We start from the raw sequence: 27146 nt of genomic DNA, 5'->3' as shown, positions 1-27146 counted from the left end.
TGTTTTTTTTAATCAATTGGAATTTAGCAGATGGACAGGGCAAGGTAAGTACAAAACTTTCTTAATGATTGAATCAAAGATTAAACTTGACCAATCTAGCTATGAAATTATCCTAATATATGGAATCAAGTTGCATTGTTTCATTAAATGCTGTGGATTTGATGATTTCAATTTACAAATATTTAAACAAACAAAATAGTTTATTTTAACAGAAGGGAGGTGCACTCATCTGCGAGTCTTTCCTATATTAGAGTTTACTTGATTAATGTCTCTTGCAGCAGAAACTGGGAAGTTAAAGAAATTCCCACTTTAAAGAGGGAATTTCAACACCAAATGACCAGATACAAAATATTCAAACTTATTCTATGCCTGTTTCTAAGGTTTGACCTATTTTAGTTGTGACATTGTGGTGATCGTGTGACTGAGATGCTAGCTTTAGGAAGCTCAGGGCTGTTCTATTGATACAGCCATTCTGACAGTATATGTGTCTGACAGTACCTGCTTGCATTCCTGGATTGACAACTCCATCAAATCACTCTCCCCACCATTTAAACAGTTGTCTGAGGTTGAAGAGTCGTAGGTTTCCATGGAGGGGTGTACTCTGTGCTCCGAATGGATTGTACTTAGCTTTGTCACCTCCGTGAACAGACAAGTGCCAATAATGTGAACCCTTTTTGTTTAGCTTCCAGTTGGGCCCTAAGGGGAATGTTTTCTCTTTAAACACCTCACAGAATTGGAGGATTTGATGAGCAATACTGACCCTTTGGATCAGAAACCTTAATTAGTGTTTGTAGAGGTGACATGTAGAGAATCATTTAAAATTGCAGTTCAGGAAGAATTTGCATTTATATAGCAATTTTCACATCTTTAGGATATCCCAAGGTGCTCATGTCAGCCATGGCTCAGTTAACAACGCTCTTGCTTCTTAGTCAGAAGGTGGTGGATTCAAGCCTGAGGGCAGGATCGTCCCAGATAAGCTGCAATGGTGGCTTTTCACATCACATTGTCCCAAACCCGCTGCATTAATTATGCATTCCCGGGAAACATGCTGTTTCCATGGCAGGCAGGGTCTCATTCGCCCGCCACGCCATCACCTCGCTGCTTCATCAAGCCGGGCGCCATATTTTAAGTCCAGCCACGCCCACACCTCTCAGTGCTTCCAGTTCAGGACTGCTGCAAAGAAGACATGGCCCTGAAAGGCAAAAAGACTTCTGCCCCCAGGGTCAATGACACGTCCATAAAGCACCTTTGGATACGATGCAGGCTCACTGTGATGTCCTCTACCCAGCTCTGGCCACAGGATGGGCGGCAACCTCACTAATCCAGCTTGGGCAGTGGTGGCAGCGGTGGTCAGCGCCAACACCCTGTGAAAGAGGACAGCCACCCAGTGGCACAAGAGGATGAATGATCTCCTCTGGTAAGTCACTCTTCTCATCACTCTCAACTCACACACTGACAAACCCATCACACATCCACAGGTCCCTCTCTCTGCCAGTTCAAGGGACATCACCATTCATTCTCTCACACACACTGTCATTGTCCTCATCTCGTCCATGGGACCACTCACCACCCACACAAGCCAGGCATACTTATCATCAGGCCTGGCAGGCATCCTGCTTACAGGAGGTACCCTCCCTGAAGTCTCATCATAGCACTCACCCACACCCTCCACCAGCGCAGAGACACGCACCTCGGTAGGACCTAACTTTAGAGTAGCTTCAGGATCACAATCTGGTGAGCACATCCCACTGTCTGACCCAAGGCACACAGCGGCAGGGATTTCCCAGGTGTCTGGCACTCGGAGGACTGCTGGAGGCCAGAAATTTGCTGAGTCCAAGTCAGATGACGAGCCTCTGGACTTGGTCATGTCACAGTTGCTGTGCCAATCAAGGTTATCACAGACAGGGCATAGCAGTCAACAGGCTGTGAAATTCTGGGGAGCACCAAGATGTAGCAGCAGGGTTAGGAAAGTTAAGAAGATGTAATTGCACAGCCTGGGCACGTGTGTTAAGCACTTGTACATAATATACATATCGTTCACTATTGTCAGTAAACTCCCAAGAATGTCTTCCTTCCTATCGAACCTTGTTGTGATGAGCAGCGTTCGTGTCACTCAGATGTGAAACCTTTCTGCACAAGATAAAGGCAGATGTCTCAGTCCAGGATCTCTCCCTGTGCATTGCGCAGCCTTCAGACCAAAGTGATGGTCTGGCCTCACACTGCCTGGACACATTACTGATGCCTGCACCTCGATGGTGCTTGTCCTTGCTGTCAGAATGTCGTGGGCAGACGTCACAGAGTCCCATCATTCTCTCTGTGTGCTCTCAGCACCTTTAAGGTGGGGCTGGCCCCCATCTCTTAAGCATCTGTGACCAGTGACACTGTGCTCCTGAAGGGCTCAGGTGCTGAAGGCGGACAAAGGATCAGGCGCTTTCAAAGTTTCATGGCTGCGTCCCTATGACATTTCCCTGATCACTCAGTGCAAGCGAGCTGCCCTCAGCCAGACAGGAATCAGCCATTCTCAGGGGCTATGTGAATATCTATGGTGTGTCCTCACTGCATGTCGTCATCATCCTCCTGTAATCGAGTGACTAGTCAGGTCTCCGCTACCTCTCTATATCAGGAGCATTATCATAGAGGGTATGTGCGCTGCCGTTAGCCAGACTGGAGTCAAATGTTCACAGATGCAATGTGAGGATGTTATGGTGTCTCCTCACTGCATGTTGTCAACATCCTCCACAAATCTAGCAGCTATGATGGCCTCTGAAGCGCGCTTGCCTCATCTGGCCAGTGCAAGGGCCTCATCGCTGTCACCGTCACCTCTGAGGACCTCCTCACACTCATCACCATTATTGGAGAAGACCTCCAGCTCCTGTATCTCCTCCTCAGCCAGCTCCTCTCCCCGTTGCAGCACCAGGTTGTAAAGGGCGCAGCAGACGACGATGATGCATGATACCCTCTGTGGACTGTATTGCAGGGCTCCACCAGACCAGTCCAGGCACCAGAACCTCATCTTCAGCATCCCAATGGTCTGCTCCACCAAGTTGCAAGTCGCTGCATGAGCCTCATTTTACCTTCGCTCTGCTGCAGTCTGAGGCCACCACACGGGTGTCATCCTACCCTAGTCCCTGAGGAGCCAAACTACAGCCGCTGTGGCCCCTGTAAGACATCAGGGATCTGTGACCTACTGAGAATGTAGGAGTCGTGCATACTCCCTGGAAACTGTGCATACACCTGCAGGATGCGTTTGTGGTGGTTACACACCAGCCGCACATTCAGTGAATGGAAGCCCTTGCGGTTGACATAGTTGACTGCTTGTTGCAACGGAGATCTGAGTGCCACATGAGTGCAGTCGATGGCACCTTGCACTGTGGGAAACCCGAGATCTAGACAAATCCAATTACTCTTGTATCCTGGCTCTCCAGGTCTTGTTGTGTGCCCTCATGAAGATGGCATCCGTGACCTCATGGATGCATTTATGGATGGAGGTTTGTGGAGCCCTGAAAGCAGCCACTGGCATATAGATTTAGCGCCACTGTCACTTTCACGGCTACTGGCATGTCCACATGGTGCCAAATCTTACAGTAGCTGGCAGATGTGACAGATCAGTTCCCTAGACATGCACAGTCTTTGGATACACTGGTTCTCCATCATCTGCAGGAATGAAAGATGGTGTTGACCAGCAACGGTTCACTGTGGCTCTTCGGTGGCATGTGCGGGAGCCCCAGCTGCCCCTTCTTCCACAGGGTGCTGCCTCTCCCTCTGCGCAACCAGGTGCCTCAGTCGCTCTCTCCTCTGTAATCTTCGCTGTCTGTAAGCCATGAGGAATACAGCTAGGTCACCAGGCTCCATGATCCTGATGTACTCCTCCTGCAGGATGATAGAGAGAGAGAGAGAGGCGTGGGTTAGCATGGGTGTACGAAGAACATGTCTTGGTCAAATCTGGAGGCCCCTTAACTCATCCTGGAGAGTGCTGGCAACCACCTGGATGGCCAGAGATTAGTGCGCTGCATGGCTGCCCGAAACCCCACCTTCCTCTGCACCACTCCACCTGACCGATTGGCGGCAGCTTTGCCCACTGGACTGCATGCTGTGCTCTCAGCTCAGGTGCAGGCATTCTCCTAACCCACACTGCAAGGCTGCACTGTTAGCTTGAACCATGGGGGAGACTGGTCCAAACCAGGATGCTGACATTGCAAGGGGCTGTGAGCACCTCCATCAGTGAGTGCTCCATGGCCAGCTTTAGCAAGGAGATTGTACAACGTGCCCAGTTGTCCAACTGTTCTCCAGTCCACTAAAATGCTTGTTAGTTTGCAGTCTGTGCCCAAGGGGTGAAAAGCTCTGGAGGAGTTGGTGGCACTTTACTACCTCTGCGTTGCTTGAGTGGGCAGATAAGCTAGAAACCCGACTCCAATCATATCATTGTGGCTGTACCTGAACTGTCTCAGCTGCGGAGGAATGGTCACTTTATACAAGGTGTCCCTAATGCGTGGCTGCTTCCCTTGCCCAGTGCCACCGCCCACCCCCCCATACTTACACATGCTTGTGCTCTACCTTCAACTGCAGGGCAGCCTTTGCCCCTCTCAACACGCCTCAACATTGAAGTCCAAAGTGCGAGCGCTTTGCAACATTACTGTGCACTCACCTCCGTGCTCCCCTCAAAGTGCAACCCGCCAAATGCACACATTTTATATGCTGTTGTGAAACACGTCAGCGTCCAATCATGCCAACGTGGGTGGACGATCCAGCTGGGAGGAATGAGTTTGGTGGGCTAGCCTTATAGTGATATGCTGATGTATTAGAATGAGGTTCCTGACATCCGATGGCGGTAAACACACCCACCATCAATGGCCTGAGCATTCGGTTGCAAACGATGTCATGAAACCGATTATTGGCCTCCTCATCATATTGTTCACTCATGTCACCGAACATGCCCGACGCCAGCGGGCATGGACGATTCCACCCAGAGACTTATGTAATCGTGGTTGACGGAGATGCTGTCTCTTGGATGAGACCTTAAACCAAGGCTGTGTCTGCCCTCTCAGGCGGATCAAATCAAGATTCCATGGCGCTATTTCAAAGGACAGGGGTCTTCTTGCCGACGTCCTGGCCAATTCCTTAACCACGAGCCTAGATTCTGTGTTGTGTGTTGGATCTTGTACCTATGGCTGTCCGACTCTTAAGTGAGAGTACTGCCACTCCGGCAAACTGACGCAGAGGAAAAGAGACTTTGGGCCAATTGTACGTGTGCCACTGTGAGCTCTTCAACTAGAAATGGCTAATACTATTTCAGGACCCTGACCCCGAAGCTTTTTATATTTTTTCTCCTTAAATACTTAATGCAATTCGCTTTAAACAATGTTATAATTCCTGTTTCAATATAATTCTTTTTGATAAAGCATTACAGAGCTCAAGTTCCACTCCCATGAACTGGCGACTCAGGTGTCTTTTTGTTGCAGAGGTTTGGACCATTGGGATCTAAGAACATTAGAAATAGGAGCAAGAGTAGGCCATTCGGTCCTTCAAGCTTGCTCTGCCATTCAATAGGATCATTGTTGATCTGAACCGCGAGCTCAACTCCACTTCCTGCCTGCCCCCCAATTCCCTCGGCTCCCTTGTCGATGAAAAACCTGAAATATGAATATATTCAATGACCCAGCCTCCATACTCACTGGGGAAGAGAATTCCATAGATTAACGACCCTCTGAAAGAAGAGATTTGGCTTCATCTCCAGCTGAAATGGGACACCACTTATTTTGAAACTGTGGGATCTCATAGAAACCTATAAAATTCTAACAGGGTGGATACAGGAAAGGTGTTCCCGATGGTCGGGGAGTCCAGAACCAGGGGTCAAAGTCTGAGGATATGGGGTAGACCATTTAGGACTGAGATGAGGAGAAATTTCTTCACCCAGAGAGTGGTGAGCCTGTGGAATTCGTTACCACAGAAAGTAGTGAGGCCAAAACATTGTATGCTTTCAAGAAGGAGATAGATATAGCTCTTGGGGCGAAAAGAATCAAAGGGTATGGGGAGAAAGTGGGAGCAGGCTATTGAGTTGGATGATCAGACATGATCATAATGAATGGCGGAGCAGGCTCGAAGGGCCAAATGGCCTACTCCTGCTCCTAGTTTCTACGTTTCTATGTGCCTATTATTTCTAGATTCCCTCAAAAGACGAAACATCCTCCGAGCATCTACCAGGCAAGCCCCTTCACAATCTTATATGTTTCAACATGATCACCTCTCATACTTATAAACTGGAATGAGTATCGACACAACCTGCTCAACCTTTCCTCGTAAGAGATCCCTTTCATCCCAGGCGTCAATCTCATGAACCTTCTCTGAACTGTCTCCAATATATACCTCTTTAAATAAGGAGAGTAAAACTGTTCACAGTACTCTGGGTGTGGTCTCACCAATGCCCTGTACAGCTGTAGCACTTCCCTACTTTTATACTCCATCCCCCTGGCAATAAATGCCAACATTCCATTTCCCTTCAAAATTACTTGCTGCACCTGCCTGCTTTTAGTGATTCATGTACAGATCCCTCTCTGCAGTCTCTCTCTATCTTACTTTCACTTTCCCTGAGCTTTCTTGTGGGTCACTGTGGAAGTACAGCAGGCATGTGCTGATTCATGACAGAAGCCTCAATTGAGCATTCATTTGGGTGTTGAGCTGCCTTGGGAATTCTAACATATTGCATTCCTGCCACAAGGCCAATCCTTTGCGCTTGCACAAAGTATAATCCTGTGGCCACACAACAACCATGTGTAGGTTTTAAAGCCCTATTCTCAGATCTTGTGCTGGGTTGGATTAGGGGGCAGTTATTTTCTTCCTTTGCATTGCACCTGTTTGCCCACTTTTTTAGTACTAGATTTATTTTGTTCAGTTTTTTTGTTGTTTTGAATTAGGGTATTCGCTCGATCGATAGCATGGGCATTCTTTTGGAGTTTCCCATCGCCCTCGGTGATGGAGGATGAAGAGGGGTGAGAAATACAAAGAGCAGAAGCAAGTACACCACCTGGTCTCTCTTCAATGGATTAATTTATAGGGTGTTGGCATCTCTGGCAAGACAGCATTTATTGCCCATCCCTAAAGGCCCTTGAGTTCATTCCATAATTGCAATGGCTTGAGAGCTGGTGCATTTCTCTGGTCTGCAAATGCTCTCTGCTACTCTGGACTTCCTTGGTCTGCAATCATAAAGTGATTGATGTCACATTGGCTGCTTCCTGAGGCCTGTGCTTTCCAAATTCAGAGTACCGGAACAAGCAGCATGCAAGTGGATAGTGGGGATGTCTTTAATTGCTCTGCTTACCATCTGTGCAAGGTTTATTGGGAGGCTGAAGGACATATCATTCATGAATATAGATTGCATTATGCCAATGTTAGAGAGAGAAAAGAGGACTCTATCCATAACAAAGCATCTTTTGAGTATGAATCTGGTAAAGGAGGCAGGGGTGAATCTTTAAGTGAGTCTGTCGTGTAGGCATGTCTCTGCAGCATACTGCTAAGAGACAATGCAAGATCTACTTACCTTAGCGAACTTCATTAGAGTGTACATTAGAGGGAGGGTGGCCTCTTTATGGTAGATATCTACAGAGGTGTGCTTAGTCACTTCTTCCAGGCAGTCATGACTACAAGTCACTGTACCTTTTGAGTGTTTGACAGACACTGCACCTACGTGATTTTAAATAGACAATGTGCAGGTACTGTATCCCATAAGTTTTAAACAGACAAGGTTGAAACACTCTACCTCAAGTGTTTTAAACAGGTAAGGTCTAATCACTCTACTCTAGGAATATTATAAAAAGATAATGTTCAAGTACAGAACTGTAGGAGTATTACAGCGGTCAGAGTTAGAGAAATTAATTGCTCAAGAAGTTTCACTGAATGGCAGCCTCTAGTCTCTGATCATGTCCTTGATTGTCCAGACAGACAAGGTTGGCTATTAGTCCCTGAAGATGGTGGGATTTTATTGGTGGTTGGTGTTGCTGATGCTGGTGAGCTGTACAGGAGATGTAAAGAGCTCAGGTAAGTGCCGAGGTCACACTGACCCTGTTTTGAGTTGACTGTCTATTAATGATGTGTCCAGAAATAGAATTGACAGTATTGCTGCATAAAGAAGATGCATTTAACAGGGAAATGGATGTCTCAATATTATCAACAGTGACATCAAAGTTTTATTTTTTAGCATTAAAACAGTAATCGTGCTGTTCAGTCTGGTAAAGTTTCTTGAATGGACACTTGGGTACATGCACCAGATTAGCATCAGAAGCCTACAATAGACTGTCTCATGTTAAAGCACAAAGACTAAAAAGAGATTCAGAAGCAATAGAGCTCGTCCCAAAAACAAATTCCTCTCAGACACCCACTATCTCGAACATAAATCCAATTTTCCTCAAATTTTCCACATTATCTGCCTCGTTGATAATCCAATTTCACCACCTCAGGGCTACTCTCAAGGGCTTAGGTGGGACTGCAAAGGAGAAATTGTACTCAGTCAAATGTGTTGGTGGAAAGAAGGTTTCTGTTTGTTCATCTTCCGTTTCCAATGTGTGCAGCCCAGGGATACCCGAGCACATAGCTGCCTCATGAACCTGGTGTGGGGCCTTGCACTATCAAATTAAACAGAGGCAGCAAGTTGAAAACAGTCCTGAAAATGAAAGGGCCTGTTTTGTCTCTTGAAGCTTCAGGCCTGGACGTTTACAGGCTTCTGATGTCCAATCCAATTCTCAGTGCACATCGCTCCAGGGCTATGACATGGCAGTTTTAATGGCTTGATCCACTGAAATCAGGCACATTTACAACATGGAGTGACTAAAGTGTGCTGTCCCTGTCTAGGGAACATGGTCTTTTCCAGCTGCACACCTTGAGAAACTGTACTTTTAACAGCTGATCATAAAAGCTACTGAGCCTAATACTATCAGGCATAACGTAAGTATTGCTGATAAAAGAGACATGTTGAACTTTTCATCTTGCACTCATCAGGACACTTGGCAAGTGTACCAATTTAAGGGGAAAACAACAATTTGTACGGTATGAGAAGAAAGTACCGATTTGTTGGATTCTGATTGGTAGAGGTGTTGATTGGTAGAGGTGTTGCCATGAAAAATGCACCAGTGATGGTAGCTGACAGTTAACTGCCAAGCATTGTTTGAAATTTAAACCAGGCAGCTTGACCCTGATTGGTCAACGCATTTTCCTGAGGAAAGAGTCAGCCAATGACTGTCACTTTGTATTTTAGCTGAAACAGGTGCAATGTGGTTCTTTCTGTCTGTAAAGAATAGGGCCCGGTTTAATAAATGATAGCCCTGGTGGGCAGGGGACAATTTCAAAGTTTGCGCATGATAAAAAACTTGGAAGCATTGTAAACCGTGAGGAGGACAGTATAGAACTTCAAAAGGACAGAGACAAGTTGGTGGAGTGGGCAGATAGGTGGCAGATGAAGTTTAATGCGGAGAAGTGTGAGGTGATGCATTTTGGTAGGAAGAACATGGAGAGACAATATAAAAAAGGGGTACAATTCATAAGGGGGTGCAGGGGCAGAAGCATCTGGATGTATATGTGCATAGACCATTGAAGGTGGCATGACAGGTGGAGAGAGAAATTAATAAAGCATACAGCATCCTGAGCTTTATTAAAAGGGGCATAGAGCAGAAGATCAGGGAGATTATGCTGAGTTTATGAAAGACAACAGTTAGACCTCGGCTGGAATATTGTGTACAGTTCTGGGCACCGCACTATAGGAAGGATGTAAACCATTTGGAGAGAATGCAGAAGAGGTTTACAAGAATGGTTCAAGGGATGAGAAACTTTAGTTATGAAGATAGATTGGAGGGGTTGGGACCGTTCTCCTTGGAGAGGAGAAGGCTAAGAGGAAATTTGATAGAGCTGTTCAAAATCATGAGGGGGCTGGATCGGGTAGATAGGAAGAAACTGTTCCCACTTGTAAAAGAATTGAGAACGAGAGGGCACAGATTTAAAGTGATTTGCAAAATAAGCAAATGTGATTTGAGAAAAAACTTTTTAATTCAGCAAGTGATTTGAGTCTGGAATGCACTGCCTGGAAGTGTGATAGAGGCAGGTTCAATCAAGGCATTCAAGAGGGCATTAGATGATTATTTGAATAGAAACAATGTGCAAGGCTATGAGGAAAAGACAGGAGAATGGCACTAAGTCATTATGCTCATTCGGAGAGCCGGTGCAGACATGATGGGCTGAATGGCCACCTTTTGCATCATAACAATTCTGAGATTTGTCCTGATGAGTGCTAGACAAAGATTCGACATGTCTCTTTTTCATCAATACTCAAGTTCTGTATTATCAAATGACTACAGGCATAATGTACCTAGAGCAAAATAACGGGGTAAGTTGAAGAAACCCTCACTTCTCTGCAGGTTGACAGGTATATTTAAGTAAATAAGGTTGGAGGTGACTGGGTGATTGTATCACTGAGCATTTCAAGAGGAATGAGGAAACTTGAGAAGAAGCCCTGTGAATTTGCACGCTTGCAAAATTTTCCTACCTCACGCCAGAACTGCTAATGGGCTGATAGCAACAAGGAAATTTCACTCACCCTCTTTGTTTTAGTTTCACCCATGCTCAGTGTCCGAGACCAAGAATAATACCACTTTAGGTGCTATGCTGTGGGCTCTAGATGGATCATGCATTAAATCTTGACCTTTGTTAATAAAAGTTGAGCTAAAGCAGCCTGGGTTAGCAATTATAGTCTATTCCCTAACCCCAGCATCTCACCATTACCTTCACATTTTTATAGTGTTTTACCAGAAGAATAAAGCAAACAGAGTGCTGAGAATTCAGAAACGTGCAAACTGGTTCTGGGAAGAGGTGAAGGCAGGATCTCTGGAGCGAGAGTGCATTGAGGAATCCTGCTCATTTGAGGAAGCAGAAGAAATTTATAAATCCCATGAGAGAACTGTAAGAATCCCTCACCTGATAACTGCACATGGATGTTAAATTTATTTTTTCATGGGATGTGAGGTGTCGCTGGCAAGGCCAGCATTAATTGCCCATTCCTAATTTCCCTTGAACTGAGTGGCTTGTTAGGCCATTTCACAGGACATTTAAGAGTCAACCACATTGCTGTGGATCTGGAGTCATAGGTAGGCCAGACCAGGTAAGGATGGCAGATTTCCTTCCCTCGAGAGCATCAGTGCACCAGCGAGGTTTTTATCATAGTTTCAAGGTACCAATTACTGAGATTAGTTTACAATTCCACAATTACAATTGAATTTAAATTCTACCAGCTGCTGTGGAGGGACCTGGGCAGCTGAGTTACTAGTCAAGTGACATTACCACTATGGCCTCACTGCAAAGTCAAGATTCTGCACCCAATGCCCAGCAGCAGTATTATTTAAAGCTCCATTTCCTATCCCAGGTCCAAGTTTCATTCCCAGTTCCTTCTCCTTATCTCATTCACACTGCCAGTCCAAAGTCTGCCCCCATCCCTCCACCCAATCCCAGTACCACTCCCACTACTATTGATTGGTTTGTTTTGAATTCTGTAAGAGTCAGTTCCCTCTGTATCATGTCTTTCCCCAGGATTGTCCTGTGTTGCACAGATGCACGTGTAGTTTGTGTGTTTCTGTTTCAGCTTAGTATATTGTATTTTCAAATGGACACCAGAAAGGGGTGAGGTGGTGGGCAGCCCCACAAAGGTCATTTGTTTCATGTTGCATAGCAATTTGCTGGTGATGGAAGGTTCAGCCAATGGTGCTAAAACCTGTTTTAATCCAATTAGTAAAATGGAAATAGATGGCCGATCTTTATTTACCTTGTGTCTAGGACCTTTGGCAATATCGGTCACAGTTCAAAGGTCTATCAGAGATTGACAGCATTATGACAGGTTAATGATTTCCATGAGTAAATTGCAGGAATTTTAACAAACTTCTTTTCTTTTAACAGCTGGAGTTCTGGTTCTTATACAAGAGTAAGTGCTACTTTTATCGCTTGTAGTGATACTCCTCCCCTCTACAAGCCTATGATCAGCAAGCTGTCAATCAAATGGAACTGCAGCCAATCAGTGTGCCTTTCCCCATATGAATTGTCCCCCAGTTGTCAATCAAACCCACCATCCCAGGAGAGACTGGAACCATATTCTCCAATTTCTGTCAAAGTTGCATATAGCCACCTGTGCAGCCCAAGTGAAACAAAAGCTAGTTTATGACTACACCTCTCATAATTAGATCAAACAGCTTTTCATCAACGTGAAATGACAAAGCAAGAATTCGCAATGGCAAAGATGTTTGTAGATGAATATGTTGGCCCTGGTTCAATTAAACAATTAATGCTTTAAACAACTTATTTTGTTTGCCCCAGACACTTTGATCTTTTAGCACCTTCCCTATACAATTTATAGGGTCTAAATGGATGGCTTTTCAGTGGGAAAAAATTTGGTTTGACTTTGAGTGCAAATCAATTGCATCTATTTCTAACACTATAAAATACAAGTTAAAAATTCAACACAGACAAACACTATACTTTTCATTTAGAGAGGGAAATCAAAGTTTTGGCAGGTGCAGGAGGAAGTTACCGAATACTGATCAAACCATTAGATATTTATTTCGTTTAGCCCAAGCCAAAGTCTAATATCCAGAGTCCTCAGATTTTACCATTCACTTACGTTCTACCAGATGTAGATTCATCAAGCATTTCACTGAATGCTTTTCTCTGTGCCTCTCTCACAGATCTGAATGCTTGTAACTCGTCGTCATGCCGCAATGATGGTTTGTGTAAGGTCTCGGGCTACAGTTACATCTGCCTCTGCCCTCCCCTGTGGAAAGGAGAATATTGTGAAATAGGTTTGTGGCTGCTTTTGATAATGTACATCAGCCTATCCTTCCAATAATGTGAATCATTGGTTGGTGTGTATGTATGGTGCAGTGTGCAAGTGCACATCTGTGTGAATATATGTGCATATATGTTTAAGTGTGTGTGTATGTGGCTGTATGTTTGTTTGGGTTGCTGCTCCTTGCTGACCTTGTCAAGTTGAACATCTTCTTCCACACATCATCCTAAATAGAGATAAGTGAGCAGTACCACAGAGGTCTTGTGGTGCAGTGGAAGTGTCCCTACCTCTGGTGAGAGGCTCTTAATTCAAGTCCCACTTTGGGACTTGATGGCCACAGGAAAGTGTGTTCATAACATGTCCAAATGCAGCATAAGAACATAAGAAATAGGAGCAGGAGTAGGCCTTTTGGCCCCTCAAGCCTGCCCCGCCATTCAATGAGATCATGGCTGATTTGCCCAGGTCTCAACTCCTCTTTCGTGCCAGCTACTCACAGCCCTCAACTCCCCAATATTTCAACAATCTTTCTACCTCCTCTTTAAATACTTTCAGCGATCTTGCCTCCACACCTCTCTGGGGTAGGGAATTCCAGCCATTTACTACTTCTGAGGGAAGAAATTCCTTTGCATCTCAGTTTTAAATGAATGTCCCCTTATTCTGTAACTATGTCCCCTAGTTCAAGATTCCTCCACTAGTGGAAACATCTTCTCATCATTTACCCTGTCAAGTCCCCTTAAAATCTTGTACGTTTCAATAAGATCACCCCTCATTCTTCTAAACTCTAATGAATAAAAGCCTAACCTGTTTAGCCGTCCTTCATAAGTCAACCCCTTCATCCCAGGAATCAGCCTAGTGAATCTCTTTTGAACTGCCTCCAATGCCAGGATATCCTTTATTAAATTCGGGGACCAAAACTGTACACAGTACTCCAGGTGCGGCCTCATCAACACCCTGTACAGTTGTAACAAGACTTCCCTATTTTTAAACACCAATCCCCTCGCAAAACAGGCCAAAATTCCATTTGCCGCCTAAGTTACTTGCTGCACCTGCTTGCCAACTTTTTGTGTTTCATGCACAAGAACACCCAGATCCCTCTGTGCTGCATTTTTTTGGAGTCTCTCTCCATTTAAATAATAGTCTGCCTTTTGATTCTTCCTACCAAAGTGCGTGACCTCACACTTTCCTACATTAAACCCATTCACTCAACCTATCTATATCCCCCTGCAGATTCCTTATGTCCTCATCACAACATGCCCTCCCAGCTATTTTTGTATCATCAGCAAATTTGGATACATTACACTCTGCCCCCTCCTCCAAGTCATTAATATAGATAGTAAATAATTGAGGCCCTAGGACTGACCCTTGTCGCACTCCACTGGTTACGTCTTTCCAACCTGAAAAAGACCCATTATCCAGGCTCTCTGTATTCTGTGTGTTAACCAATCCTCAATCTATACTCATACATTATCCCCAATACAGTGAGCTCCTATCTTGTGCAATAACTTTTAAGTGGCACCTTATCGAATGCTTTCTGAAAATCCAAATACACTACATCTACCGGTTCCCCTTTATCAACTCTGCTTGTTATATCCTAAAAGAACACTAGCAAATTTGTCAAACATGACTTCCCTTTCACCAAACCATGTTGACTCTGTTTGATTGCATTAAGCTTTTCTAAATGTACTTCTATTTCTTCCTTAATAACCAGGTGGACTGTAGGAAGACCTGGACAATATCCAGGCTTGGGCTGACAAGTGGCAAGTAACATTTGCACCACACAAGTTCCAGGCAATGACCATCTTATGAGGAGAGTTTGAGTAGGTTGGGCCTGTACTCATTAGAGTTTAGAAGAATGAGAGGTGACCTTATTGAAACATATAAGATTCTTCGGGGGCTTGACAAGGTAGATACTGAGAGGTTGTTTCCTCTTGTGGGACCAGAGTGAGGGGTCGCCCATTTAAAACAGAGATGAGGAGGAATTTCTTTTCTTAGAGAGTAGTTAATCTGTGGAATTCTTTACCGCAGAGGGCTGTAGAAGCTGGGTCATTAAGTATATTCAAGGTGGAGATAGACAAATTTTTAATCAGTAAGGGAATCAAGGGTTATGTGGGAAAAGGCAGGAAAGTGGAGTTGAGGATTATCAGATCAGCCATGGTCGCATTAAATGGTGGAGCAGACTCGATGGGCCAAATGGCCTATTTTTCCTCCTTCATCTTATGGTCCAACAAGAGAAAATCTAACCATTGATGCTTGACATTCAACAGCATTACCATCGCTGAATCCCCCACTAGCGACATCCTGTGGCTTACCATTGACCAGAAGCTGAACCGGACTAGCCATATATACTGTGGCTCCAACAGCAGGTCAGAGACTAGGGATCCTGTGGTGAGTAACTCACCTCCTAGCTCCCCAAACTGTCCACCTTCTACACGGCACAAGTCAGGACCGTGATGGAATACTCTCCACTTGCCTGTCTGAATGCAGCTCCAACAACAGTCAAGAAGATTGACACAATGCAGGACAAAGCAGCCCACTTGATTGGCACCCCATCCACAAACATTCACTACCTCCTTGTGGGGAAGTTGTTAGAATTGATTGTTAAGGAGGTTATAGCTGGGAACTTAGAAGAGCTCAAGGCAATTAGAAAGATTCAGCAAGGTTTTATGAAAGGAAAATCATGTTTAACCAATTTATTGGCGTTTTTTTGAGGGAGTAACATGCACAGTGGATAAAGGGGAGCCTGTATACGTACTGTACTTGGATTTTCAGAAGGCATTTGATAAGGTGCCATGTCAAAGGGTATTACGGAAAATAAAAGCGCATTGTGTAGGGGAGGTAACATATTAGCATGGATAGAAGATTGGCTGGCTGGCAGAAAGCAGAGAGCCTGCATAAATGGGTCATTTTCAGATCAGCAGGATGTGACGAGTCAAGTCCAACAGGAGTCTGTACTCGGGCCTCAGCTTTTTATAATTTATATCAATGACTTAGATGAGGGGGAGTGAAAGCATGGTAGCTAAATTTGCAAATGACACAAAGATAGGTAGGAAAGTATGTTGTGAAGAGGACATGAGGTTGCAGATGGATATAGATAGGTTGAGTGAGTGGGCAAAGATCTGGCAAATGGATTTTAATGTGGGAAAATGTGAAGTTGTTCACTTTTGCAGTAAGAACAAAAAAGCAAAGTATTACTTAAATAGAGAACAGCTGCATAATTCTGAGGTGCAGAGGGGTATAGGTGTTCTAGTGCGAATCACAAAAAGTTAGCATGCAGGAACAAGTAATTAAGAAGGCCAATGGAATGCTATCCTTTATTACAAGAGGGATTGAACATAAAAGTGAGGATGTTGTACTTCAGTTACACAGGGCACTGGTGAGACCGCACCTCGAACACTGTGTGCAGTTTTGGTCTCCTTATTTAAGGAAAGATGTAAATGCATTGGAGGTGGTTCAAAGGTTTACTAGATTGATACCTGGAATGAATGGGCTGTCTTATGAGGAAAGGTTGGACAGACTGGTCTTCTTTCCACTGGAGTTTAGAAGAGTGAGGGGTGATTTGATTGAAGTATACAAAATCCTGAACAGCGTTGACAAGGTGGACGCTGAAAGGATGTTTCCTCTCGTTGGTGAGTCCAGAACTAGGGAGCACTGTTCTAAAATTAGAGGTTGCCCTTTTAGGACAGAGGTGAGAATTTTTTTCTCTCAGAGGGTTGTGCGACTTTGGAACTCTCTGCCTCAGAAGCTGGTGGAAGTGGGGTCATTGAACATGTTTTAAGGCAGAGGTAGATAGATTCTTGTTTGCAAGGAAGTCAAAGGTTATCAGGGTTAGATGGGAATGTGGAAGTCGAAACAGAAGATGATCAGCCATGATCTTATTGAATGTCAGAGCAGGCTTGAGGGGCCGAATGGTCTACTCCTGTTCCTATTTCTTATGTTCTGTTCACCAAGGCTCCTTAGACAGCACCTTCCAAACCCACAAACACTACCATCTGGAAGGACAAGGGCAGCCGATAGATGGGAACACCACCACCTGGAAGTTCCCTTCCAAGTCACCCACCATCCTGACTTGGAAATATATTGCCGTTCCTTCATTGTCGCTGGGTCAAAATCCTGGAACTCCCTTCCTAACTACACTGTGGGTGTACCTACACCACATGGACTGCAGCGATTTAAGAAAGCAGCTTACCACCACCTTCTCAAGGGTAACTAGGGATGGGCAATAAATGCTGGCCCAGCCAGCGAAGCCCACATCCCGTGAATGAATATTTAAAAAAATGAGCCTTTTTTAACTAAGGAAACCAAAACTATACCTAGTACTCCAGTTAAGGTCTTACCAAGGCCCTGTACAGCTGCAGTAAAACTTGCCTACTTTTATTATATTCCATTCCCTTTGCAATAAACGCCAACATTCAATTTGCCTTCTGAATCATTTGGTGTACCTGCATACTAACTTTTTGTGATTTGTGCACCTGGACACCCAGATCCTTCTATACCATTGGGTTCTCTAATCTCTCTCCATTTAAATAGTATACTGCTTTTCTATTCTTCCTGCCAAAGTGGACAATTTCATGTTTTCCCACATTATACTCCACCTGCCAAATTTTTGCCCACTCACTTAACCTCTCTATATCCGTTTGTAGACTCTTGATCTCCTCTTAACAACTTACTGTCCTACCTATCTTGGTTTCATCGGCAAATTTAGCTACAGTAAATTCGGTCATTTCATCCAAGTCATTGATATAGACAGAGGCCCCAGCACTGATCCCTGCGGTACTTCGGCCAAGCCGAAAAATACCCATTTATCCCTACTCTCTGCTTCCTGCTAGCTAACCAATCCTCTATCCATGCTAATATTTCACGCCTTACACCATGAGCTTTTATTTTGTGTAGTAACCTTTGATGCACCACTTTATGGAAAGCCTTTTGGAAATTCAAGTGCACCACATCTACAGATTCTTCTTTATCCACCTTGCCTGTTACTTCCTCAAAGAACTCTAATAAATTAGTTAAACATGATTTCTGTTTCATAAAACCATGTTGACTCTGCCTGATCCCATTATGATATTCCAAGTACCCTGCCATAATCTCCTATGGCAGATGTTAGGCTAACTGGCCTTTAGTTTCCTGCTTTCTTTCTCCCTCCTTTCTTGAATAAAGGTGTACATTTTCTGTTTTCCAATTTGCTAGGACCTTTCCAGAATCTAAGGAATTTAGGAAGATTATAACCAATGCCTCTACTATCTCTGCTGCCAGTTATTTTAAGACCTTAGGAAGAAGGTAATCAGGTCCTGGGGATTTGTCAACCTTTAGGTCGAATAGTTCCCCTGGTGATGGTAATTGTTTTGAGTTCCTCCCTCCCTTTCACTTCTTGATTTTCAAGTATCTTTGGTGAGTTTTCTAAATCTTCTACAGTGAAGACAGACACAAAATACCTGTTCAACACTTCCACCATTTTCTTGTTTTCTACAGTGAAGTAAACTTTTCAGGATCTTCAGCCCTCCCCCCATCCTCTAGAAGCTCCCCAAGCTTTGTGTTCTTTGGCTGATTGACCCACTTACATTGACTTAAATCTTCTGATGTCCAGAGCAGCGAAATCAGGACTATGTTGCGTGTCGGGGCCCTGCAGAACTCCTGGCACAGCCCCAACCCATCCTGACTACCCCAACCAACTGGACTGCCCATCTCACCAGACTGACCGCCTGACCCCACTACGACTCACCCACACTTCCTCACCCACCCCCCCACTCAGCCGTTCACTCACTCATCCATTCACTAACCCACATTCATTCATTTGAAGACTTGGAGGTCTTTAAAAACTTACCTGAATGTGGCAGCCAGTGCTGTAAAAAAGGGGTATGTCCTCTCCGTCCTTTGATTCTCCTGCAGACACGGCACTTACCCTGGAAAGGCGGAACTGTCCCATTTCTGCTGCAGACGGGATCTGAAGTCCCCGGCTGAAAATGGGCATTTCTGTTGGGGCGCAGAAAAATTTGCAGGAGTGGCAATGTTGCTAACCGGATTGTCTAGGCTGATATTTTTCGTGCAGTGTAACTATTTCTCAGCAATCCAGTTTGAATTCATTTTGGAAGACGACGGTCATAGAATTATAGAATGATAAAGCAAAGAAACAGGTCATTTGGCCCATTATGCCTGTGCCAGCTCTTTGATGGAGCTTCCAATAGTCTCACTTCCCTGCCTTTTTCTGATAGTCCTGCAATTTGTCTCCCCTTCAGATATGAAAACCCTTCTTAATTTTGAATGCCTCAGTTAATCTTCTCTGCTCCAAAAAGAACACTCACAGCTTCTCTATATAACTGAAGTGGCACATATTGATTCCATTCCAGTGTTTCTCCTCTGTTCTGTCTCTAAGGCCTTGACATCCTTTTTAAAGGGTGGTGCCTAGAACTGGACAATGTTCCAGCTGGAGCCTAACCAGTAATCTATGAAGGTTCAGCATAGCTTCCTTGCTTTTCTACTCAATACCTGTTTCTAAAGCCAATGACCCCAAGTATTTTTTTTTTTTAAAACAGCCTTCTCAAGTTGCCCTGCCACCTTCAAAGACTTGTGAATGGATACCCTCTTTCCTGCATCCCATTTAAAATTGTACCATTTAGTTTATATTGTCTCTCCACATCCTTCCTACAAAAATGAATCACTTCATACTTCTCTGCATTATAGTTCATCTGCCATGCATGTGTCCATTATATTCAACTCACTGTTTACTACATTTCTGAATTTTGTTTCATTTTCCAACTTTGAAATTATTTCCTGTATCCCCCAAATCCAAGTCATTAATATATGTCAAAAATAGTGGGTCGAATTCTAACACCCTGGGGGACATCATTGTTTAGCTCGCTACAGTCTGAAAAACAACTGTTCACCATTACTCTCCGCATTCCACCCCTTGGACAATCTTGTATTCATGCTGCCCCATATTCACATGGGCTTCATTGACTGATGAGTCACTGTAATAATCCTGTATATAAGAGGAGTCATATTTTTCCTTTTGTTTGTGTGTTATTCTTTAATTTAGAGAATCTGGATTGTGAATATAAGAATGGCTACTGTCAGCAGTACTGAAACATTGACAAGGCAACTCAAATGGCAAAATGCAGCTGTGCAGAAGGTTATCAACTGAATGAAGGTCAAAAGACCTGTGTTAAAAATGGTACTGACTCTACCTGTCCCTAACTCACATATCACTAACTACTGATCATGGCCACAAGTTGCATCTCTACTAAGAACTTTCCAAACTTGATGAGCATAGACAAACTTTATACGTTTGAGGGAATCAAGCCTTTGATTTGAATTTTGGTTCTAACACCAAATGTGTCCTAAATTGGAGATAAATTGGGACTTTTATTACTTCCAAAGTAACCCCACTCTCATGGAGTGCAGTTTATGGTGCAGCTCCAAAGGTTTCCTGTAATTAGCTGTGAATTATCACAGTTTTAGAGATAGGCAAGGAAAGAAGGGAACTTGTATGGAGATGGCTACAGCTGCACACCTGGGATTGACATATTGCCACCTTCAATGCAGGGATGTGATTATTGACCATGACAACCTGTTTGAACCTTGTTGTGACCATCAGTCAGCAGCTCTACTAAACAGGATCGGATGCTTCATGGAACATGAAAACTTTTGAACTTTTGGGATCCTAGAAATATTGATTTCAGGAAGACAACTGGTATAGGGTAGAAGGTTAATTGAATAAAACAAAAAATGTTGGAAATACACATCAGGTCAGGTGGAATTTACAGTTCCCTTTTTATTTTATAGGTTAAGTAAACATGCTAGAGTTTTACATGATTTGCTTTTAGGTGCAGGAGATTAAATGAGTTGAGTAGCATATGTAATGGGACAGATTGGACAACCTGTGGGTTTCCTGTGGTCGATTGAACAGTTTTTTGGTCAGATGACCGACGACCCCAAGTGTTTTTTTAAACCGCCTTCTCAAGTTGTCCTGACACCTTCAAAGACTTGTGAATGTATACCCTCAGGCCCCTTTCCTGCACCCCATTTAAAATTGTACCATTTAGTTTATATTGTCTCTCCACATTCTTCCTACAAAAATGAGTCATGAATATATATCAATAGGGGTCGAATTCTAACCCCCTGGGGGTTAATGTTTCACTCGCTCCAGTCTGAAAAACAACCATTCACCATTACTCTCCACTTTCCATCCCTTGGACAATCTTGTGTTCACTGCCACTGCCCCATATTTACATGGGCTTCATTGACTGATGAGTAACTGTTTGAACAGGCTCTAAGCTTGATGGGATGCATGCGTTTAAAGGACCTTTATGTTTTTTTCAATACATGCTTTTCTTATGTTCTGATGAAAACAAACTTTCTTCTGCTTTTTAACATAACTTAATAGTAACTTTTATTGCTAGCTTCTTATTCTACGTGAGTTAAAGGTAGTCATCCATTAACACAGTTGGAGAGTTGCTGGAGACTTTTTCTGGTTTGTTTGGGAAATGCCTTAAATAGTTATTGGGAGAAACTGATGTCACCCTGGTCATTACACAAGCTAGTTATAAACTCAAGGCTGAAATTAGGGGAGAACAGTAGGTATGTGGAGAATGTGTAGTCAGAGCTGTGTTTCAGCTTGAGATAGGTCATGTAGGCAATCTCCAGCCATTTTCCTGTGAAGGCTATGTGCCTAATCCATGCCATTCTAGTTGGTATTTTAGGTTATTTTTTGAAACGCAGTTGCAGTGTTTAATCCAACCCTTGATACTGTAACAGAATTTCTACTCAATTCCCAGTAGCCCAGACATCATGCTCTTGGTTGTGGGAACATTAAATCTTTAGGCACCTAAAGCTAACTAAATGTGATCACAAGCATCCATCTCTGCTCAGATTACTCAGACAAACCTACAGGCTAACCTATAACATTGACCAGCTAGTTTCTTGCTGCATCCCTTCTGTTCCATTGCATTTGTTTGTCTTTTGTATTCAAATTCAGTTACATATCCATGTGGGATACCTCTATATGGATTACAAACTCGCTCGTTGGAAGACGAACTTGCCCTCAACGAAACAGACACGGACTCTGACTAATTAACAAAGTTAAATTACACTGAATCAATGGCCTGGAAGTGCATTATTGGTGGAAATCTTTGCAGACGAGGTTTTTGTCCTTGGCAGGTGAGATAGAAGTTCTAAAATGGTACCAACCCATTTACTTCAGACATCCTCGGAGCAATATTTGAGCATCTATCAGAAACATGTTGTGGAGATGGAGTTTGGATGTGTAAAGTCTGGTTACATTTTGTGGAGATGCAGTTTCTATGAAGTCTAAGGGGCTGAATTTCCTAGATTAGCACTCAGTCAACGTGTGTTCTCCATGTGCTAACATGAAGAAATAAAGGCTGAAACTAATAATTTTTACTGAATGAGACAAGTGAGAGGAGTATCTGGTCCTCCTGCCTCATTTACTTGTTCTTTTTCCCTACTGGGCACCCATTTGGAAAGGTGCTGAAAATGAAATAGGTCTTCAGGCATTGCACCCAGCCCTTTTCGGATTGGACTCTCTAACACGAGCGGGACATGGCCCTGGGGGTTCAGGGCTGGAATTGACTGGCAGCCTTTTGGCTGCTGTTTGCGGATTGTGGTGAGCAAGGCCCGATACAGCAGCTTCCTGGGCTCACTGTCCCTGTTTGTTGCCCTGGCAGAATGGGGCTAGCACGCTGATCCCCTACATGTATATACAATGACATATTTCCATGATCTGAGGGCTTGTGCTTCCCATGAGCAGCTGCAATAGCGTTTTCTACATCACAACAGTGACTACCCTTCAGAAGTAAAACTTGACTGTGAAGCACTTTGGGACATCCTGAGGTTGTGAAAGATTCTGTAGAAATACAAGTCTTTCAAGTATTTCTCTCACATGACACCTGGCTACCGAAAGTGACAAAAATTGTAATTTCAGTCATCAGTAGCTGTATCATTGCCCAATTACATAGGGAGATGCTTCTGCATTAACACAGAGCATGTTTTACCCTCTAATAAACGTGTCGTCCACCTTATTTTAAATGGGTTGATATATGCACCAGTACCTCACCAAGAAACTTTAGGGCCTCAATTGCCAACTACTGGTCATGGTAGATGCTGCCACCTTCTCCACAGATGGAAGTTTAAAGCATCTACATTATCCCAGAGCTCCTAACCAGATCCTGAAGTACATCCTCAGACACTGCTCTCAGAGGAAATCCAGAGGATAGTGCACAAGATGTCTGCACTGTTACACCAGAAGCTATGACCTCTGTATCTGAGTTAGATATTAGGATTTGTCTTTTGCTGCTACCATATGAAAGAAGAAGGGCCTCAATGTGGCTAAGAATATAGATAAAGAAAGAGCTACTGCACTAAATGATTGTGTGTGTAAATAAGTGTGAACCACACTGAACTGCCCATCAGGGAACGGTTTCTGGTAAAGGATGTCACCAGAAATTTTCCCAGGGAAAACATTGCTGATAAAGGAAGGAATATCAGTCAGGGGTCTGGGACAAATCCCCTGCTCTTTTCCGAAAAATGGCACAGGGGATTTTGCATCCAATTGAGTTGCCAGATAGGGCTTTGGTTTAAGACATAAGACAGGATCCCCAACAATACAACACTCCTCAGGGGCCTAGATTATGTACCCAAATGCATGGTCGAGTACCTGGTCCTTCTGCCTCATTTTCTTGTTCTTTTTTCCTACTGGGCACCCATTTGGAAAAGTGCTAAAAAAAGAAATAGGCTTTCAAGCATTGAACCTGGGTTTCAACTCCTGACTCAGCCAAGAATCCTATCCGGAGCAAAGCTAATGCCTATAGAATGGAATTTGCAATCTAGCTCCAGAGGACAGGCTCTAGACAAGTTGTTAAAAATTAAATCAGGCACATGAGCCTAGATAGTCCATTAAGGTATAAGCTTGGCTTAAGGTGAAGCAACACGTGAGGATCACATGTTGGATCTTCTAATTCAAGAGTCAGTCTAAGTAACAAGGAAAGCACCTGTTCTGGGACTTCACCCATTGGTGAAAAGGAAATCGAATATAGGTTCTTAAGGCCTGTAGAAACTTAGAGGGGTTGCCATCATGATTTGTGGCTCTTACAGCAGTAAGCCTCACAATGTCTCCCCCATGCAATGCAGAATTTGTAAGGCTGGTAGCCTGACAAAAACAGTGCACTTGTATCAGTAATGAAGATTTGCCCAGCAGATGGAAATCACTTCACTTCTGGTGAGGACTCAGTTTTTGATTAAAATCTCAGCTGTAGAAAGTTCCAGCCCAGAAATTGCTCCATTAAGTCTCAGCTGATGATTTTCTCTGCATAAGCCACCTGGTCTAATCCCATGCTTTAATATTCCTCCTTTTTATAAGTAATTGTGGAACTCTTTTTAAAATAATACCAATGTATTCTTTGAATAATGGTTTGTAGCAGAAAATTCCATATTTTAAGCTAACCTCTGTGGAAAGAACTTTTCCCTGATCTCTCCTTTAATTCTTTTTCAATCTTAAATTTAGGCTCTCTTGTTACCATATTGTTGAGAAACAGATACAACCAATCACTACTGAGTCCAACAGAATCGTTCAGAACTTTAAATCTACCACCTCACGCTTAACCTTCTTAGCTGTAAAAAGACGTAACCTGAACTAGTTTCTTTTGCACACAATACTGAGGTACGTTACTATCTTTTTGCTGTTCTTAGGTGTTGAAAAATAATCAATATGATGATGGCTTCTGTGGTGGGACTTTGATTAACAGTCGTTGGGTTGTCACTACAGCCCACTGCTTTGACGTGGTGCTGCCGCACTGTTACGGCAGGTAAGAGACAGATATATTCTTTAAATTATGTTACTCTTCAAAATCAGCATTTATTTTCTGCTTCTCTTCCCCATTTCTATCTCACTCCCACTGCATTTGTCACTCTTTTTCATCTTATTATGCTCTCTTTTGCCCTTTAACTCCTTCACGTGTCACTCCTCCTTGCAATCACATCTTTCCTCTGTCAGCTCAACCTGTGTTCTCTTTCTCCTTCATTTCTGTTTCTTCTATTTAGCTTTCACTTCCTTCTGCTCTCATTTGATTCTTCCTTCTCCACTCCTGTCCTTTTCTTGTACCATTTTCTTCCTCTTTCATTTCTGCCTTATTCATTATATATCACTTATCCTCCAATACATTTCTCTCTCTCCAGTTCTGTTTCTTTTTCCTGTCACTCATTCTGTTCCACTACTTTCTCATCTCTTTGATTCCTTTTCTTGTCTCTTTCTTAGTCTCGCTCCTGTACTTCACCCTCAGTCATTCTTCCATTTGTCTCTTCACACTTCTTGGCTGCCTCATATTTACTTGCATGTTTCTCCTTCTTCACTTCTGCTGCTCCTTCATGTCGGTCTCCTTTGCTTCTGTCTTTATTCAATTGTTTTTCTTTTCTCCATTTCTGTATGCCTCTTTCCTTTACCCCTGCCTCTCCTTTTCCTTCCTTTCTTGATTCCATTTATGTTCATCGCTTCTCACTTCCTTTTACTGTTCTGTTTTCTCTCTTGGTAATCACTTTGTCTACGCTACTTACCTTTTATTTAGTTCTTGACCTTTCACTTTCAGCTAACTCAACGTAGAATGAGTATAAAAATTTCTGGGTTGCGGGGTTCAGTTGCTAACTTATTGCTTTAACTAGATATCGGAGAAGCTGAGCAGGAACAGCGAACAGTGGGGTTCATTTGATTTTGACAAAGGCCTAAAACACACACATTATGGAGGCTACTTCAGATAATATCAAAAATATTACAGCACATTGCGCCCGTACCGGCTCTTTGAAAAACCTATAATATTAATCCCACTCTCCTTTTATTATAGGCATACAATTTTTTATTTTTTCCTTTTGAAAGTGACAATTGAATCTGTATTCACCACCCATTCAGGTAGCATTTTCCAGATAATTGTATAAATTAAATGATATAAGCAGCTTCTGAAACTGCTCTTACTCCACCAGGTGAATTTGACAAACTTCAAACGGAGGTCTGGGAGGAGAAGGTTTTAGTGAAGAAGTTTCTGATCCATCCTCAGTATGACCCAATAAGATATGACAATGACATTGCCCTTCTGTACTTGAATCAGCCTGTGAATTTTTGTATTTCCATTGCTCCAATTTGTCTGCCCAACCACAACCTGGGTCAGCTCCTGCTGCAGGTTGGGAAAGTGGGGACGGTGAGTGGCTGGGGTCTGACCCACAAAGGAGGCAGGTCATCCCGATTCTTGAGGAGAGTCCAACTTCCATACATTGAACAGGAGGTTTGCATACAATCGACAAATTTGTCAGTTACAGATAATATGTTCGGTGCTGGGTTCAAAGATGACAATATGGATTCCTGTCATGGCAATAGTGGGGGACCCTATGCAGTGTTATATCGACAAACATGGTATTTGATTGGCATAATTAGCTGGGGTGAGGGCTGCGCCAGAGCAGGAAAATATGGTGTCTACACTAGGGTACCTGGTTACTTATCGTGGATATATGACACTTTGTCAGAGTACAGCCACTGAGACGTTGAATTCTCTGCTCAGTCAATTTTTGTGAATGAACAGTAGCACAAGAGAAAGACAATTAAAGAGCAGACGCATGACAAAAGCACCTGGTTATGGGGAAAAAAACATTGTGACACTGGGCAGCAGATCTCAAAGCTACCATTTAATGTCATTTAGATGATTAGTGTGTCAATTTATCAACTGCAGGTTGCTTAACAGCAGACTGTACAGTTGATAATATTCTAGCCTAAAAATTACTGCTGGTGATAGCTGCAGATGAATGCTTAATACATTCATTTGCTGTTCTCTGTTGAATAATTTCTATGCTTTAACATTGAAACAAATGCCATTCACATGTGAAAGAAACAAGGGAAGAACTGAAGCAATCAACAGCAAGGTTATCAATCATCAAATATCCTAGAACTACTCCCTCCTTAGACTCTAACTTGAATTGAATTGACAGTTCTGTAGCTCTCATTCGTGCTGCAGTATAAAGCCTGGCACTGTAATGGATTCTGATTGTGTTGCAATATATAAATATCGCACTATCGTAAGTTAGTGCTGCTGTTTATAACCTAGCACTTTCATGCAGTTTGGATATGGAACAAATAAATTGATTTGCAAATGCCGATAGCTGAATTTCCTTTCTTACTTTTTGTTCTTTTGAATGCTACCATTTATTAGCCATTATGCATCATCTTTATTACACAGGGCGGTCAGAGTAACAAGCAGAATCTAGGATAGCTTCTTCTCTAGACACCAGGTCTATAGGCCAAGCAACACATAATTTGGCCATTAGGATGTTATGAGTCACCTTTTCTGTA

The 27146-nt window shown here is 43.3% G+C and overlaps 1 protein-coding gene across 1 annotated transcript; it reads left to right on the top strand.

Moving 5' to 3' along the window:
- On the top strand, positions 1 to 26679 carry LOC144694309 (coagulation factor X-like). The gene is made up of 5 exons (XM_078564641.1): positions 1 to 44; positions 7932 to 8031; positions 10778 to 10972; positions 12708 to 12821; positions 25763 to 26679. The coding sequence occupies exons 2-5, from the start codon at positions 7962 to 7964 to the stop codon at positions 26338 to 26340; spliced, it is 957 nt and encodes a 318-aa protein (XP_078420767.1). The 5' UTR covers positions 1 to 44; positions 7932 to 7961; the 3' UTR covers positions 26341 to 26679.
- The last annotated feature ends 467 nt before the right edge of the window (positions 26680 to 27146 follow it).

The sequence above is a fragment of the Cetorhinus maximus genome, chromosome 19 (assembly GCF_964194155.1).
Source record: "Cetorhinus maximus chromosome 19, sCetMax3.hap1.1, whole genome shotgun sequence".
NCBI classification, from domain to species: domain Eukaryota; kingdom Metazoa; phylum Chordata; class Chondrichthyes; order Lamniformes; family Cetorhinidae; genus Cetorhinus; species Cetorhinus maximus.
The sequence above is the reverse complement of the archived record's forward strand: the minus strand, read 5'-3'. Positions and strand labels throughout refer to the sequence as shown.